The sequence below is a fragment of the Carassius auratus genome, chromosome 49, assembly GCF_003368295.1.
Source record: "Carassius auratus strain Wakin chromosome 49, ASM336829v1, whole genome shotgun sequence".
Lineage (NCBI taxonomy): Eukaryota > Metazoa > Chordata > Actinopteri > Cypriniformes > Cyprinidae > Carassius > Carassius auratus.
In genome coordinates this window covers 2,226,233-2,244,291 of record NC_039291.1, presented here as the reverse complement: position 1 = coordinate 2,244,291, position 18,059 = coordinate 2,226,233, and the positions used below count along the sequence as shown (strand labels likewise).

The following is an 18,059-nucleotide window of genomic DNA, read 5'->3' as shown; positions in this document are numbered from 1 at the left end:
CCTGTGTATTAAATAAATTCAATGCACAAAGACTGATGTAGTTTAAGCCTTTGGTTCTTTTAATTGTGATGATTTTGGCTCACGTTTAACAAAAACCCTCCAATTCACTCTCAACAAATTAGAATATGGTGACATGCCAATCAGCTAATCAACTCAAAACACCCAAATGAAACTTAAAACTTGCTCTCATCTGAAAAGAGGACTTGGGCCAATGGGCTACAGCCCAGTTCTTCTTCTCCTTAGCCCAGGTAAGATGCCTCTGACGTTGTCTGTGGTTCAGGAGTGGCTTAACAAGAGAAATATGACAACTGTAGCCAGTTGTGTTGTGGTTCTTGATGCCTTGACCCCAGCCTCAGTCCATTTCTTGTGAAGTTCACTCAAATTCTTGAACAATTTTGCTTGATAATCCTCATAAGGCTGCAGTTCTCTCAGTTGGTTGTGCATCTTTTTCTTCCACACATTTTCCTTCCACTCAACTTTCTGTTAACATGCTTGGATACAGCACTCTGTGAACAGCCAGCTTCTTTTGCAATTAATGTTTATGGCTCCTTATGAAGGGTGTCAATGATTGTCTTCTGGACAACTGTCAGATCAGCAGTCTTTCCCATGATTGTATATCCTACCTAGTGAACCAAACTGAGAGACAATTTTGAAGGCTCAGGAAACATTTGCAGGTGATTAGCTGATTGGCACCATATTCTAATTTGCTTAGCCTTTGTTAAATGTGAGCCAAAATCATCACAATTAAAAGAACCAAAGACTTAAACTACTTCAGTCGGTGTGCACTGAATTTATTTAATACACAATTTTCACAATTAGAGTTGAATTACTGAAATAAATGAACTTTTCCACGACATTCTAATTTGAGATGCACCTGTTTTTGGCTCTTCAGCTGTTCAAATCATTTTTATTTGAATGTTGCTATGGGGATGATTTTTCGCAGATTATAGTCTGTTTGGTTGAGAGTGTTAATTTCACATCCTCTACAAATTGTGAAAAACACCATCTGCGAGTGTTCCTATTTGGCATTATTGCAAAAACATATTTAAGCCCTTAAACCAGCTTCTTTCCATTTATACATTATATTACACTTTAACAGATCACAAAAAGAAAAAATTGGATTATAAATTTGAATAATGCAAGAGGCTGAATGACATTAATATATATCATTTGACATGCATGAATGACATGCACTCATAATTCCTTTCATAATCCTAATTTTAACCTATACTTTACAGAAGTTCCTAAAGTGAACATTATTATTTTTATGTTTCCAGTTTCCACCAACTTCTGAGTGCCACAAGAATAAACGGCAACAGAGAGAACATGTGAGATGCACCTGTGAGAGCTGTTGTTGTGTTTTCCTCCTCTCCTGGTTTTGCCTGTGTCTTCCTGTACATTTCTATGCCTCTCCTTCCCTAGGAGCTCCATTTCCTCATCAGAACTGGTGCGATCTTGGTAAGGGCCTCCCCAGCGATCCGGCGCTCCAGAAAAGGGCTCAGTCACAGTGGCAACATCCCTTTTTGAGAACACAATGTTCTCAAGGCTCTGACTGGCCCTTTGCGCTTGTACCTCTAGAGAACCAGGAGCATACTTTGGAGAAATAGAGCCAAAGCGATCTCTCTCCAGGGCCTGACAGAAACACAATCAACATATGCTGAGGATTCAAGGCAAAGTTCCGGTCTACAAAATTTTAAAAGAACAGTTCCCCCCAAAAGTAGCTGGAGGTGACAGTTTAAAGTTAAAACATCTTGATGTATTTGTTTCTTACTAATACACAGCTTCTTGCTTCACAAGATATTAATTTAAGAACTGGAGTTATGTTGATCACTTGTGGATTATTGTGATGTTTTTATCACCTCTTTGGACTCTCATTCTGATGGCACCCATTCACTGCAGAGGATCTATTGGTGAGCAAGTGATGCAATGCTAATTTTTTCCAAATCTGTTCCAATGAAGAAACAAATCTACATATTGTGTGACCCTAAGGTTAGTAAATTGTCAGCAAATCTTCATTTTTGGGAGAACTATTCTTTTAAATATGTTTAAATGGTTTGATAAGGACATTTGTAAAGGTTACCAATGTTGAAGTGAAGGTCATATTGCATTCAAACCTGTGTGGTAGCTGAAGTTTTCCCCATTTTCTGTGCTCCCTCTTGCCCTCGGAGAAACATATTATATTCCTTGTTCCTCTCATCCTGCAATTTTTCCTGTGTAGAATTACAAAACTGTTACATAAACGGAACAAAACATACAAAAATTATATGGTAATAATAAACAATTATCATTATTCCTAGTATAAGACCTCATTCTGTTTGCGTGAATCTCAAATTTTAAATGTGTATGCAAAACAGATCTGCAGTTCAGCAATAAACAGGTTTCCACTAGATACTTTATCCACTCAGAGTAAGCATATCATTTTTCATGTCACCGAGGGCTTGCCAAACAGTAAGCATCGGTCTTTGTGGAATGGACTGAAGCAAGTCATGGGATTAAATGTGGAATTTGCTTTAATTATGCCTTGATTTACAAATGGACAACAGAACCATATTTACCTTCGCTGATCTCCGTTCTTTTATGGGAAGAGACAGCATGTGGGACCGTGAAAGTGGATCAGCAATAATTCGATTTTTTTTCTAAGGAAGAAATATAATAAATGAATGAACACTTAATTAACAATAAAAAATACAATTATTATATAAAAAAGTAATTAACAAAGAGCTACACAAACTATTTAAATAACAAAACAAAAGAAAAACAGGTGTGCTAGCAAATTATTATACAGTATATTACAAATATTTCTTTAAATATTATATTAAGTTATATTTTATTATATTAGAGGAGCATTGTGTACCTCAGACATGAAGCGCCGGTAATCAAGACGTAGTTCTTGCTTTAACTTCTGCTTTTTTCTTTCATATTCCTCTCCAAGAGGTAAACTGAGGCCAAAACTCTCTTCTGGAAATAAGAAAACAATATGAAAATCTCCAATCGCAATGGGTTGGGGGAGTGAGTAGCTGATTTAAAACTGTAATACCCAATATCAAATATTTCCTATATGAATAATATTGAAATATATCCTGCCTTTGGTCTGTTTGAGTTGTGAAGGTTGTGTTTTGTTAGCAGGTTTGATGTTCTCCTTGTTACCAAAACTAGTCTATGAAAGAAAGACAAACACTATAAACACATAGACATAAATGGTCATGTTTTAATGCCCAAACACATAAAGCAGCAGTATTTTAATTAGAAATTAAGCTTACTTTCATCTCCATGTATGGTGCTTCTTCTGTGTTCGCCCTTCTCTCATCCATAAAGTTGCTGATGTTGACATTCATATTCTCCCAAACTAGAATCACCAGTTTATAAAAAGCTCCAGACAGGAAAGAATGCCGAAGAGTGAATATGCTGCTAGGTGGGCATGGAAATGAAGCAAGACTTTGTTCAGAGGAGGATGATACGGGGGGAGAGAGAGAGTGAGAGAGAGAGAGAGGTTGTTAGGCAACAACTCACAAAACACACGCCTCAACCTCCCAAATTTCAGACAATGGATGTTCAATATCTTGCCTGTCCATGGTTTAATCTGATTTTCGTTTACCTGTAACTTTTACGTGACTGTCTTAATATCAACCATGTCAACCATACGGGACGGCTATTAATAGTATTATGTGGAACCACTGCTACTTATCTAACAGAAACCATTCAAAAGTTCTCACAGCTGACTTTAATGCATGTTTCAAAATAAAAGTCCTGTTTTTACGGACTGCCCTAACAAAGATAAAAAGGGCAGATAAAAAATGACCGCACCGATTCAAATTTTTAAATGAGGAAAAATATCCAACGCTATACACATATAGAATCTGGTGTAGTTTAGTGCAAGACCTTTAATTAAAGACATTAAACCGAATAAATAGATGAGATCCATGCATGTGGACTGCTCATATTGCCACAGAAACAATACAAATACTTATTTTGGGTGTTTACAATACAGCTGCATCACTGCATGGAGGTCATGTACATGCAAATGAACTGAAATGCAAATTAGAAATGAATGTTGCCAGTCATGCTTTGCTTGGTTCAGTCCAGCAGATGGCACAAACAAATGTCTGATTGTGTACAATCGCTAATAATGTTGCAAGCAGCCACGTGAACGTCTGTTAATGGCCAAGCGGACGAAAAGCACTCGTGATGTTTCATTTCAGATGAGTCTGTCATGAGATTAAATATAATGTCTGTTCAGGCCCGTCGTCAAGGGGGGGCATTGGGGGGCAGTGCCCCCCCAAATGACTTTTAGTGCCCCCCTAAATGTAACGCACAGAACAATTAACCAAACTTGCATTACTGTGCATTCACACCGCCGGCGTCGAGAGCGTCAAAGTGGCCGGAAGTCATTCATTTTCAATGTAAACCAGCGAGGAGCGGCGCGGCGCGACTTGGCCTTTGAGAGCGTCGAGCAGTTGAAATCAAGGCAACTTTATGGTAATGAGCTATGACGCGGTTGGGCAGCAACCAATCGGAACGTAGAAGTCAACCGCTTGAGAGGATTCCAGAGGACGCAGCTCCGATCACATTAGTTCCCAAGCAAAATAGAGGACAGGTTGATTATTGCTGTTTCGCGTTTGCAGTAATCTATGATGTGTCCCTGTTTGCGTACAGGGACATAAAAAAATAATTCAAAGTGATACGTGGACCAAGGTGTCAGAGATGGTTCATTTTAAGTGAAGGATCTTATTATTTCGTCCACAACAACATTTAATGGGATCAACTTTTAACGTTAACCTCCTTGTGGTTGCTCTGCATAAGATCAAGAAGTCTGTTTGCTTTGTGGCAACTTATAATACAAAATAAGAATTCGGTCTACGTGACTACGTCAGAAAATCTGAGCGCTCACGGATCTTTCTGCAGCGTCGTGAACAGAACAGTAAGGGCGATTTTTCACGCTCCCGACGCCACCGGTGTGCACGCGCAGTTAGATGTTTAACAGTGAATGTTTTTAATTTAGATCGTTGTTCTAACAACGTTGTTTCAGCAGAACTTGTCTCACATGAACAGTAATCACTACAACGGTAACACTAGAAATGCATAACACATTACCTTCAGAAATGATTCAGAAGATTCATTATTCAACGCATTATTACACAGAACATAATTTTAAATATAATTCTATTCATAAATGACTGTTAAAACATCCCAAAACAGCACCCAAACCTTGCAAAGACCTACCTCATTAATTATTCAAATACAACAGCCAATGGCAAGTCTCCAGCAGCAGACCTTTCAATATGTTATTTTTGTGTTAGTAGTTTTATTAATTCAAATTACAATATGCAGTTTGTGTGTAAGTATATGTATATGTATATATAAATCATGCAATTCATTTAGTTAAGCATACAGTATTGTGTTGTTTATACGCAATTCCCTTGCACAGCTGAGCTGCGCATTGCATGCGATCTCAGAATAAATTTTTGGCGGTTTTGGAAATGTTAAGAGACAATAAACAGAGACAGACGGTGAAGTATTTTATTTGAATAATTGAACAAACAAGACTATTGTGGTCTATTTTAGTTATAGCCTAATATGGGTTTATGTTATGGTCTGTCTCAGATCATTAAAAAAAGTGTGCCCCCCTATGAAAATTAAATGCCCCCCCATTTGGTTTGTTCTGGCGACGGCCCTGTGTCTGTTTAATGCTGATCTGCATCTATTTTTATTTATCTTGAATTGTGATATCAAAGTGCTTTGAAGGTTTATCATTTGCATGAAATCTTTATATTAATATGTTCTAATTCCTCATATAAAACGCATAGAACAGACAGATAGACAGATAGATAGATAGATAGATAGATAGATAGATAGATAGATAGATAGATAGATAGATAGATAGATAGATAGATAGATAGATAGATAGATATTTTATATTTTAATTTTATTTTAATATAACATTTGTTCTAAGAAATTATTGAATATAATTAAATATGTTAAATATGTTTAATTATATAAAATATAAAACGATAGATAAAATACAACAATTAAGAAATAGAGTAATTACATTTTATTAATAACAATTTTATATTATATTTATATTTTATGTTAAACGTAATTACATACCGGTCTATTCAATTATTTGTTTTCTTTGGAGTTTAGAACAACAGACAAACATGGGGGCGGGAGGGGGGTAACTGAAATTATTGTCCTAAAAATAGTTTTGTATATAATTTAATTAGTCACATGAAACATATTTTAATATATTTAATCATTTGTTTTCTTTGGAGCTTATAACGACAGCCAGACAGATAGATAGCCAGCCGTGCTTGCTGTACTGTTCTGTGTTTGATGAATTTATGAAATATTCTTATTCTTTTGACAGATTACTTATGTTTCCTCATTGGATTTTTGCACGTCCACTTGGCGGATCCCGGCTACTTGAAGTGCATAACGTCATTTCCGCTCGTGTCTTGACAGGGAGGAGGCGGGGTGCTGAAATGACATTCGGCCCCACCAACCAAAGCATATTTCCAGAAGACCCGTTGATTAGGAGCAATAAAGCGCTCTTGACATCCATCCAGGAAGACGGAGACGCTTATTAGCCAGATAGCTGGCTGAACACCTTACGGCAAAATGGCGGCGGGTAATGTCAACCCGTTTAACGTGAGTGATTCAGAGGAGGAAGCGGAGCAGAGGCGGGATGGCGTGGACACCGAGCGCAGCCCGAGTGATGGAGCGCAAGGCCATAGCCTCGGTCCCTTCTCTCCGCCGGCTTACTCCGAGCCAGCCCCTCTGCTGTCCAGCAACAGGACAAGCCCGAATGTGGACGGTATCCCCGCGTCGGCCGCCGCGGTGGCTGGGATCGGAGGAGGAGGCGCAGAGACTCGGGTGTCGCTGGATGCGATCGCCGCGCAGCTGCTCCGGGATCAGTACATCCTCACGGCCCTGGAGCTGCACACCGAGCTGCTGGAAGCCGGACGCGAGCTGCCTCGCCTGCGGGATTATTTCTCCAATCCAGGCAACTTCGAGCGACAGAGCGGAACTCCACCCGCTTCCAAAGAGCAAGGTGTCGGTCCTGGAGGTCCACTGAGTAAGTCATGAGATTATATGTTAATAATGTTGGTCCAACTGCAATAAAAAGTATAATCTTACTATATGAGGTCATGCTCGTGTTGCAAAACCTAGGAGCCTGTATATCATACTCCCATTTAAAGCCAGTCTAAAATGATTTACTGGTCTCCTAACATGGTTATGCTGGCTGGTTTTAATGCACTGGACACTTGTCAGCTATCGACCAGTTAAACTAGCTGAACTCCACTTGGCTAGACTAGGTAAACCAGGCAGGGAGACCATCAGTCTGGTTTAAGATGGGTTTTTTGGGGGGGTTTTTTCCAGCAGGACACATAGTTGGCACCTTAGTTAGTGCTCAAAAATGCTTTCTAGTTAGGCAGCTCACTATATTTTGGTATCATTATTCTTTTGCTCTTTAAACAGCCATAAAATACACCAACACAGCAGCTTTTAGTACTCTAGCTACTGTATCGGTTTATTGTGCTCGAGTCTAATGCATCCAAGCACGCTGGCTTGTTGAGGAGGCATTTTTAGGGCTGGATTGTGTGTCTGCAGTGTGATGTGATGTGAAGTCTTCCCACTGACCCTCAGCTGCGCAGGTGCAGGATAGAAAGAGGAGAAAAAAAGATGCTCATATGAGGGGTATGTAAAACCCGACTGTGTGCAGTGATATGTGGAATTGATGTACTTTGTTTGGTGTAATCTGGAATTCTTTTCATGGGCTGTCTTTCTTATACCTAGGGCTGTCACGATAACAAATTTTGCTGGACGATAAATTGTCCAATAAATTATCACGATAAACGATAATATTGTCGTTCTAAGACCAGTTTCAACTAACATGTTGATAATGGCATAATAACGCAGGTACACCTTTTCAAAGATCAATAAACTTTTATTTTATTTTATGGCAGATTCATTTTTTTTTTATCGTGCGATTAATTGTTTTATCGACTATCGCGACAGGCCTACTTATACCTTTGCTCCTAAATGAAGTTTCTTGTCTCATAGGCTGCACTCATCTGCCTCTTACTATTTGCCTTTCAAAGCATGACTTTTGAATATGTTTTTCTTGCATGTAGTTGCAGTGTGGATTGACAATTGCTAGATCCAATTCTAGTGTTGATCTTTATAAAATAATTTAATTGATGAATAATTTATTTTTTGCAAAACAATCAACCTTTTGTTAAAAGGAGCTGTTTCTTCTTTGAAATCGGTTACAAAAATCTATAATCTAAAGGGAAAGTGCATGCAAAAAAATACAAGTCTGTCATCATTTAGGCTACTTACCCCCATGGTGTTTCAAAGCTGGAACACAAAATAAGATATTTTGAAGAATCCTGGCAACCAAAACATTTTGGTTACTGTTGACTTCTATAATTTGGACAGAAAATAAAATAGCTTATTTTATGTTTTACAGATTCTCTTACAGTTCTGCAACATCAGAGTGAGTAAATGATGAAAGAATGATCTTTTTTCGGGTAGCTGTCCCTTTAAAAAAAAAATGTATTGACCAATTCTACCTTAGCAGCTGTTGCCATTCACCATATAATTAGGCAAGCTTTTGTTCTGATGTGTTTGGACAGTTGTAGAATATTGCATAAATTATGGGGGGAAATGTTAACCAGTGACACAAAGACTTAGACTAAGACTGTGATTCTTTCAAACTTATATATTAAAAAAAAAAAAACTGTTGTGGATTAAACTTATGTAACCTTCATTCACAAATTAACATGAATAATATAAATAATTGCTAAATAGTACAAATTTTAATAATTAAATATTAATGTTTAAAATAATACTCGTTGTAATAATAAAAAAAACTGGTGTGTAAAATGCTAATATAGTTATGGCTATAGTTCTATTTATAGCTATCACTCTTGGTGTGCAGAGGCCTTAAATCAGTGTCTCATATGGATCAGCTGCCTATTGCAAAGAGGATTATTAGGGCTGCAACTAATGATTATTTTGATAATCGATTAGTTGGACGATTATTTTTTTCCCCCAATTAATCGGATTAAAACCCCTATTTTCTTTCATTTTACTGACAAAAACGCACTATTCCACATTCTGCCCGATGTCCTTAAAACAAACGTGCCAACTGAATGCTATGAAAACGTACAGTGCTTAATTTGTTAGACCACCTGCCATAAGACAAAACACAAACATTTTAGGAACCTGTCAGAAAAAAAAAGAAAAACAATTCTAAAAATGTTATTTTCGTTTTTGGACAAATAACAAACTGAAACCACTAAATAGTATTTATTCACATAATAAGAAAAATTGCCTCGTTTCCCTTTGTTAACAGCTCACATGCTTGCTGGCATTGTTTATGTACTTTTTGACTTATTGGGTATCTGAATAAAAAAACACTATAAAGCACTTGGCAATTTTTTCTGCCTTTCTTTCACAGATACCAGCAATAATTATATTATATTATAGCATTAAAAATAGCCTACTACTGTTAATAAAAAAGCTTACGCATATTGGAGGTGTAACCAATACAGAAAGCTAGAACATTATTTTGGTAATTACCAATATTGTTAGTTAAGAGCAGAAGTGGCACAAACCTTAAAAAATTGGTTTAAAACCTTACATTAATTTAGTTTTATAAATTTGTTAATTACTGTAGGCTATACAGGAAATATAGTTTAAATCTCTTGATCAAAAATTAAAACAGCAAATATAATAAAGACAAATAAAATCACATTAATGCTCTGCAGGAACACGCGTCACGTGCACTTTGATCACAATCAGCTTCATTTCTTTATCCTGTAAAAGCGTCTGATATTTATATTCAGACAATTACACACCGCTGTCCCTTCACAATTCCTACTCTCGTAAATTACTCTCTCTGCATGTATAAATGTCCTAAATATAAATGTTAAACAACAGATATTTCAGCATAATAATAATATTCCCATTACACTAATGCATCAGCTTGAAGCTTAAAATAAAGATTTATCATGTTTTGGCAGCTTGGACCACGCACTTTTCCTGCAGGAGCTCATTCTGTTTCCTCCAATATTTGTAGATGCATTACGTCCATTGAAATGCATTATTCAGTGCTGTAATTTAATGCGACTGGCTGAAGTTGTACGTGCACTGTGGACAGACCCGACTAATCGATAATGAGAACCGTCGTCGATGATTTTCATTATCGATAATAATTGATTTTTTCATTTTTTTCTTCGTGTGAAGACCATTTGAATCATTTAAAGAATCCTTTTCCACTATAAAGGAAATGGAAAGGTTCCATGGACGTTAAAGGTTCTTCATGGCGCAATCAATGCCAGTAAAGAACCTTTATTTTTTAGGGTGTCGGACTGAAAGACAGGATGTGACCCCACCTCATCATCTTAAATGACACCGTTCTCCAGGGAGAGGGGGATGCTGTAGAAATTAGAGGAGTAGACCTGAGCTGCCAATAAGTTTCAGCCAATCCACATTTTTTCAAACGGTATTTTTTTTACTACGTAAGCATGTGCATAAATGGCTTTTAAATACATGCCTAATTGCCGCTGACGCCCGTGTATTGACCTGGCTCTAAGAACACAGAGGTTTTAGGAACCACAGGGTTTTATTAGCATTTAAGGAGCAAATCCCCTCCCCAAGAAGAGGATCTGGCAACCAGCAGAGAGGGAGCAGATGGCTCTTAACCACACTTCTGTCATGTCATTGCAAGAAGAGACTTAATCAACACCTCACTCATTCTCACCAATATTTTCCCCTTTGCTAGAGAGATGCACCACTGGCTTGAGAAGCGTTTCTGGGATGAAAGGCTTCTGTGTGTTTAGGATGTGAGAGGATTTGAAGCAACGCTGAATGAATATTGTAAACCGTATGATGCTAGCAGCTGTCGGGTTGTCATCAAAGTGTAGTTTGTCCCCCCCACCACCTCCCCCGAGCCTATTCATTGATCTCCGTGACACAACAAATAGACCAGAATACTCCATTAGGCCTTATAAAGCCTTATAAATGTATTAACCTTTTCTACTCATTCTTACAATACAACATTCTGCAGACCCTTTTTTTGACTTGCTGCTTAATGCACACTAAAATTAAGATTAAATTATAAAGATCTAAAATTATCGACAATGTCAAGATTCAGATCAGGGTTGTTCTTGTCATTGTAAGTGGTAAAGCTTACTGGATGTGGTAAATAAAAGTAAAATTAAACCATATTTCAGTCAGTATACACTACTGATCAAAATGTTGGCATCAAGAAGATTTTTTTTTATAAAGAAATTCACAGTACAGGATTTTATAATGTTACTAAAGATTACCATTTCAAATAAATTGTGTTATGTTCATTAAAGAATCCTAAAAAGAATTTATCAAGGCCTCCACACAAAAAAAGAAGATATATATATATATATCTTTTTTTTGTGTGGAGGCCTTGATAATGTTAAACAACATTATCAATATATATATATATATATATATATATATATATATATATATATATATATATATATATAATTTTTTTTTTTTATTGTAATATTTCACAATATTAAGGTTTGTTTGATCCAATCAATGTATCCTTGGCGAGCTCCAAAATTTTGAATGGTAGCCACAGGTTTTGTGAATTTATTTATTATTTTAATGTGACCTGTGCTATGCTATTATGATCCAAGCACTTCTGTGGAACATACATATAGTAGCTGAAGCTGAAGTTGGAGTAAAAGTATAAGGTAAAGTAATATAATGCGAGGAACGAAGAATGCATGCAATCTCATGAATAAAAACAAAAGAAAACAGGCTAAGTAACTTGTCTCCAGACCTCCCCGGTATTCCTTCTTAAGACTATAGTCCTAAACCTTCGCATTCATGTGGGCCTGAAGGTGTGGCTTTGCTTTTTAATTATTGTGGAAACGACCTTTGTAGTCATTGCTTTATTTATTGATTTTGATAACCTGTTTCTAAGAAGAAATGACTCCTTTTTATATAGACCAGGTCTTCCTGGTGTAGAGTTAGTGTTTGTTACTCCCTCAGATTCCTGAGCTCCTAAAATAACCAATTATTGCTAATACAAAACACTTGTGCTCACTGATAATAAGCTCCTGACCGAACACAAAAACTCTCTTTGATTGTCACATACGTCATATAAATATAACATTAACTAGTACAGCAATGTTTTGATGTTATACTTTTCATGGAAATCAACTAATGAATGGTTTACTTATAGTTTCTTCATATTAAACTGGAATATGGGATAGTGTTTGAATGATTTCTATAATTGTGTTGATTATGTGAACAGTGCATGTTTGCACATTTATTGCTTACTCACGAGTCACATGACTCGCCTGACATATTGAACAAGAGCCCTTCAATATCATTCCTTGCAGGAAGCATCTAAACATAAGTCAGGCTTGCATACTGCCTTTGCTTTACCTCCAGCCTCTCCCTGTCAACCAGTTTGACAAGACGTTTATTCAGCACAGCTCCGTGGCCCTCTCACGTGTCGGATCTCAGCATTGTCATTCAAGTCACGCCCAGAGATAGTCACAAAACCGTTCCTTCATCAGTACTTCTCTGTCCCAGGCTGTGATGGGCAGGACCACTCATTAAACCAACAGGGTGTCAGTTGACATCTAGCCTGCTGCATTTTGAGAGAATACAAGAATAGTATTTCTCATTTTAATGGTGGATGTGATGTTGTCGCTTCTCTGCATGGACAGCTTTACAGTAACAGGACTGTATGAAGTACATGAGCTTTAATGCCGTCATGTGACATGCTCAAGTCACTGTGATATTTAGCTTGATTGAAAGAAATGAGGAGGCCTTAGCCATGAGAGCACAGACATTTCAAAAGGCCATATCACTTGTTATATTTTATTTGATGTTATTTGATTTTACTTGTCATGTTTGTCTAGTTTTGTGCCAACAATCATTTAGCTAATTCGATGTTTATGACCATTTTCCAAAAGGTAAGTTTGTTGCCATAGCCGTGAACTAGAAATTAGAAATTTAATGAGTCATTTCATTTATTTTATTTTATAATGATTTCTTTTTTTGTGCCAAACAAACTTTTTAAGTCCGTCTTAATTAGAAATCAACCGATATATCGATTTACCAATATTTTCCCCAATATTTAATCATTTTTTTATAATCGGATATCGATTTTGTAATATCGGATTGACCGATAAACACCGCTATCTTGTGGGTGTTTTGAGAATTCTGTGCAGGATCGCTATTGCCACGTCTGAGGGGAGACGAGACGATAACAACGGCGTGCAGATACTTGATTTGCTGTAGTTTGTAAACTTGGCTCTACAACCCTCTACGGACACCTTGGCAATTGAATCGCCATTGGCTAGTAAATATTTTAGTTTACTTAATATTGGGAAAGTCCTAACAACAATACTGATAAGATAATAATGATATGAATTCTAATAATCAGAACTATAAAACACACTAAGGATTACTAAGATTAATGAGCTGCTGGATTCATGAATATTAATCAGGTTTTGTGTGTTTGCTCGAACTGATTTGCTGAAATCAAAACAGGGACTATAATAGATCAGCATCAGCCAATGAGACTGCCGTTTGCGCATTAACTCCACCCACTACCAAAAAACCCGGCTGTTCTTAAAAGCTGAAGACTTCCACAGGAATGCCGTTATTTTGACAGGAAAATACAACAAAGAATATTGTTTAAATGTAACGCGTCAATTCTCTCTCTCTCTCTCTCTCTCTCTCTCTCTCTGCATGTGTTTGAGAGAACACAACGGTGATTTGTACGGCTTAACACTAGAGTTTATGGTACATTAAATACAGGTGCGCTGCGCATCCATTGAGATGAACTGAAAAAAAGCACAGATCGTCTGAACTCTGGCAATAGATCATGAACTAACAATGAAACCTTCAGTCAGAGAGTGTTCGCGAGTGAAAATATATCTGTGCTAAACTTATACTTAGCCTCGAACTCGCACACTGGTTAGTAAAATCTGAGAATTTATTAGCCTTTGGCTAATATTAGACATCATTTCGTCGCCAGAATGAAGATTTAGTCGCATATGCGAGTGATTTACTCGCAATGTAGAGGGTTGCTCTAAGACATAGAGACATAGACACAGAGTCATGTTAAAAAAATCCATAAATTAATAAATGATGCGTAACTAGGGTATCTTTTTGTTGTGGGGGGAAGTTTTGAGTTCTAAAAGTTAAAGTATGTTTTCATGAACTTCAGTATCAAGTTCGAGTTGTGTCCTTGCAAAAGGTCAAGGAAAATTTGATTTCTTATGACCTGGACTAGACCTTTGAAAAAAATGCAAATAAAGTGGAATCTTATGCATAGATGAGTACCTAAACACCATTATTATGTCCTCATTATTCATCTGAAATTACAATAAGTAAATGTGGTTTGTTGCTGATTAATGTGTTACCATGCCAGTGTACACAGTGTACTACAATCGTTGGCATGCAGAAATAGGGGAGTCCATGTGGGGGCTTGACGTTGGCAATACTTTTCTATCTTCCCTCCAGCAGTGCAGACAGATGGAGAGAGACGTGCTCGTCTGGAAAGTTTTGGCCTACGTAAAGTCTATTCTCTATAACTGCTGACTGCTTTTGTTTGCTGAAACAATTCAAAATGTTACCACTTTACTTTCTGTAAATGATAGTTTAGTGTTCTATCTCATAAGGGTGCATTTTGTTATGAAACCCTTCAATTTGGTGGGAACCGCTGAGTTTAACATCCTTTTTTTTTTTTTTTCTGTGTGTATGTTTGTTTCCAGATCGAGCTGGCAGCATTAGTACATTGGACTCTTTGGATTTCGCACGGTATTCAGATGATGGCAACAGGGAGTCAGACGAAAGAGTGGCAGGTAAGGAGAACCCTGCTGGCAAATCTATTTATCTATCCATATATAAATATCTATTAAATGCGTCTGGATGTTAAGATTGGATTTTATCACTTGAATAAATTGTGCATGAACACCCAGTCCTAGATCATATTTGAAAATCACATCGGATTTGTTTGCAGTGTGCCTCACATGCCACGGTGGGACGGTTGGCTACTAGTTAAATGCATTTCCCTCAGCTACAGTGACTGGTAATGTGGTTGGTTTTAAAAGTGCAAGTGTTCTTGAATTCCAACTATGTGTCATGTAGTACGTTTAATACTGGAAATCTTAAGTCCATTGAGTTTTAAACATTTTGCATGGACTTAACATCATATTAGACCACAATTGACAGTAGCCAGATTTTCTATTTACCAATGCCTGGAATTTCCAAGAACACAATTCAGCAGTTACAGTATGTGGCCATTTTTTAGGCAAAATGAGAAGGAATTGGCTTTACTGGACGTTTTTCTGGAAACTATTAGTGGTTCAGCGGCTTGTGTAGAACTCTTTTATGAGAGGCGATTTGGTCAGTGTTACCGTATATGACACAAGATTCTTGGCATTCATGATTGATGTGAATACACATGGGTCAAACATTATGGTTCACTGCTTTCTTCAGCGGTCTTTTAGATGAGTGCTCTCTGTTGATGAGTAGGAGGGTTAACTAATAGCCTGCACGCTAAACTTCTCTTTCTAACTGGGCTGGACTGATAATAACTATCTTGCTTTCCCATTTTTTTTCCAAGCAAAAGGTGTTCTGGCTCTCAAGTTTCCTCTCTTGTCATTTCCCAGTTTTGAAACTTGCTTGGCTAGGTTGCCATACTGTTCCTTTAGCTTTTTCCTGCATTAGCTTGAGTCCCTCCCAAGCTTCAGATTTTTACATTATCCTAGCAGATATCGATTTTTCGGATCAAAATGTTTTGTTAATAATAATTCCTGTGAAAATTCACATACCCTACCCTCTCCCAATATGACAAAAAAAAAAACTCTTTGGAGCTGAGCTGCACACAAATATTTGTTGGCGCCTGTCAAACATTAAAGTCACTTAATTGTTTACGAAGTATTAGCGTTTTTACGATCTAGTAATACATTTTGCTTGTGGTCTTTTTAAAATGTTAACATTTTCTGATAGTATAAGTAGGGTCTATTTACACCAAGGCTGCATTTTTAGCATTGAATGAAACAGAATAACGTTACTATATGAGCTTCTTTTATTTTAATTTTTTTTTACAATTTGTGCATCTCTACTAAACAAACAAAAAAACATTATGTGAATATAAATTATAGCTATATTGTATTTACGTAATGGCCAATTTTACGTGCTTGAGTGTGATTTTGTTGAAAAAGCTAACAATAGGTAAGTAGAACCGTGCAGCAGATTAAGATTGCTTTGTACAAAAGGTCACTTTTGCACCCCTAAATCTTGACCCCTTCAGCTATGAGCACAGCCCTGGCTGTCTGACCTGGGGTTTATTGGCTGTCTGATGGGTCTCTATTCTAGTATTTCTCTTTCCAATACTGGACCACAAACCATCCAGGCAAGCACTTCTTTTTATTTTTTTTTGTTCTTTCATTTTTCCATTTGTTAAACTTGCATCATGTGCTGTGTTGATCAGCAGCATAGGTGCCTTTGTCCCATTTGAGCTCTGCTTTATCTTAGCTTTTTCCCTTTTTTCCTTCTTCTGATTTCTTTGTTTCTTCCTCTTCCATTTGAATTCGTCTTTCTTTCTTTTCCCCCCTCCCTTCTTTGTCTGGCACTGTTCAGGTAGATGGTGTTCCAGAACACATATTAGGAAGCAGAGCTTGTGGGAGTCCCACCTGCTGATCATCAGTGCACAGTCATGCAAAGTGTCCTGTGCTCATCACGCTTCTGTTTCCTGGTGTGTCTCAATCCGTTCGCTAGTTCATACACTGCCAAAAGGTTTCTAAGGGTTTCCCATGATCACAATCCTTCAAGTACACTCAAAATTCCCAGAATGCTTCATAAAAATCAGTGAGAATCAGTTGATTCCAGACTGAATATTGGTCATTACATGTTATACAGCAGTGTTGATGGTTTTTTTACATCTTGTAATCTCGTCACAGGTAATTTAGTCATCAGTGTCCCAATTGTTATAGATCAGGGTCCTTGCTAATCCCAAATTTCCTTTGATTACTGTTTTAGGAAACTAGGGAGCAGAATGAGACCCAGCCCGTGTTAGAACAGGTCCACGGTAGCAGGATTGCTGCTGGGTTTTGCTTACACTAGTAAACCCCTTACAAATTGAACAAGCGTTTTACAACAAAGATCAAATGCAAATAACAGGTGGAATTAGATTTTTGTGTATTTAGGATTTGCTTCTGTATATATATTTGGCATTGTCAACCTGTTCAAATAACAGTCGATCTATAAACTAAACTGAGTAATTTTCATTTGTCTGTGTTTAAATTACTTTCTCATATTCCAGCGTAATATTCAGAGACCATTTTAAATATGCCATTCAATGATCGAATCCCATGAAAAGTCTCTATGGTGCTGTCAAAACATTTCAATGCATCACGAACAATCTGACATGACATTACCGGTCTAGCCAATGATGTTAGTTTGGGGTGAGAATACCTGTTTCATAATTAGGCCTGTCCCAAATGGCACGGTTGAACTTGAAGACTTGAAGTTAGCGCACTATTCTGCAACCTAAAATGACAAATAGAACTTTATGGATATATATGCTGCTAGATGGCAAATAAACTCAAAGTGAACTATTAATTTAGGACAGGACCACATATTTTGCAACTGTCTGATGAAGCTAGTCAAACGGAATTAGAAGATCTAAAGGAATTTGTTTTATTTTGTTTTACCTTTCATCTAAATCAAACAACCAGATTTGCTTTGCTCTAAATCCCTGGTCAGACAGCAGCTAGAGAATTATGTGCACAAACAAAATCTCCCGAAGTGTAAATATTTCCATGATCCGGCAGCTCCTCCAGCAACCTCTGCTGCATGTGTTCATTAGATCCATAGCGTGTGTGTCCCTGTTTTGGTTTCGCCTCGGCTTCTTACAAAAGTTGTCATTTTCTTTTTCTTTTCTTTGTTTTATTTTCTTTATTTCGTTTTTTCATGCCCATCCTTTTGTTCTTTTTTCCCCCCTTTTGTTTTGTTTCTTTGTTCCCTTCTCTTGGTTG

General features: G+C 37.2%; 2 protein-coding genes across 11 annotated transcripts in view; one reads left to right on the top strand and one right to left on the bottom strand.

Annotated features, from left to right (window-relative positions):
- The window catches only part of LOC113066030 (centrosome and spindle pole-associated protein 1-like), an 18,958-nt gene extending 15,225 nt beyond the window's left edge, over positions 1 to 3,733 (bottom strand). For all 4 annotated transcript variants that reach the window (XM_026237603.1, XM_026237605.1, XM_026237604.1 and 1 more), the window contains exons 1-7: positions 3,596 to 3,733; positions 3,261 to 3,435; positions 3,085 to 3,157; positions 2,855 to 2,958; positions 2,556 to 2,636; positions 2,115 to 2,210; positions 1,340 to 1,632 (exon numbers count right to left, since the gene is read on the bottom strand). In XM_026237603.1, the coding sequence (XP_026093388.1) occupies positions 1,340 to 1,632; positions 2,115 to 2,210; positions 2,556 to 2,636; positions 2,855 to 2,958; positions 3,085 to 3,157; positions 3,261 to 3,335 (722 nt within the window). In that variant the 5' untranslated portion in view covers positions 3,336 to 3,435; positions 3,596 to 3,733. The remainder of the gene's footprint in view (positions 1 to 1,339; positions 1,633 to 2,114; positions 2,211 to 2,555; positions 2,637 to 2,854; positions 2,959 to 3,084; positions 3,158 to 3,260; positions 3,436 to 3,595) is intronic.
- Positions 3,734 to 6,413: 2,680 nt separating this feature from the next.
- LOC113066029 (lisH domain and HEAT repeat-containing protein KIAA1468 homolog) overlaps positions 6,414 to 18,059 on the top strand; it is a 40,272-nt gene continuing 28,626 nt past the window's right edge. The window contains exons 1-2 of one of the 7 annotated variants that reach the window (XR_003279112.1): positions 6,414 to 7,072; positions 14,790 to 14,879. Coding sequence is in view for 6 of the 7 variants with exons in the window: in XM_026237597.1 (XP_026093382.1) it covers positions 6,616 to 7,072; positions 14,790 to 14,879 (547 nt within the window). In the remaining variant the exon portion in view is untranslated. The remainder of the gene's footprint in view (positions 7,073 to 14,789; positions 14,880 to 18,059) is intronic. The other 6 variants (XM_026237597.1, XM_026237598.1, XM_026237596.1 and 3 more) reach the window with 6 other exon arrangements.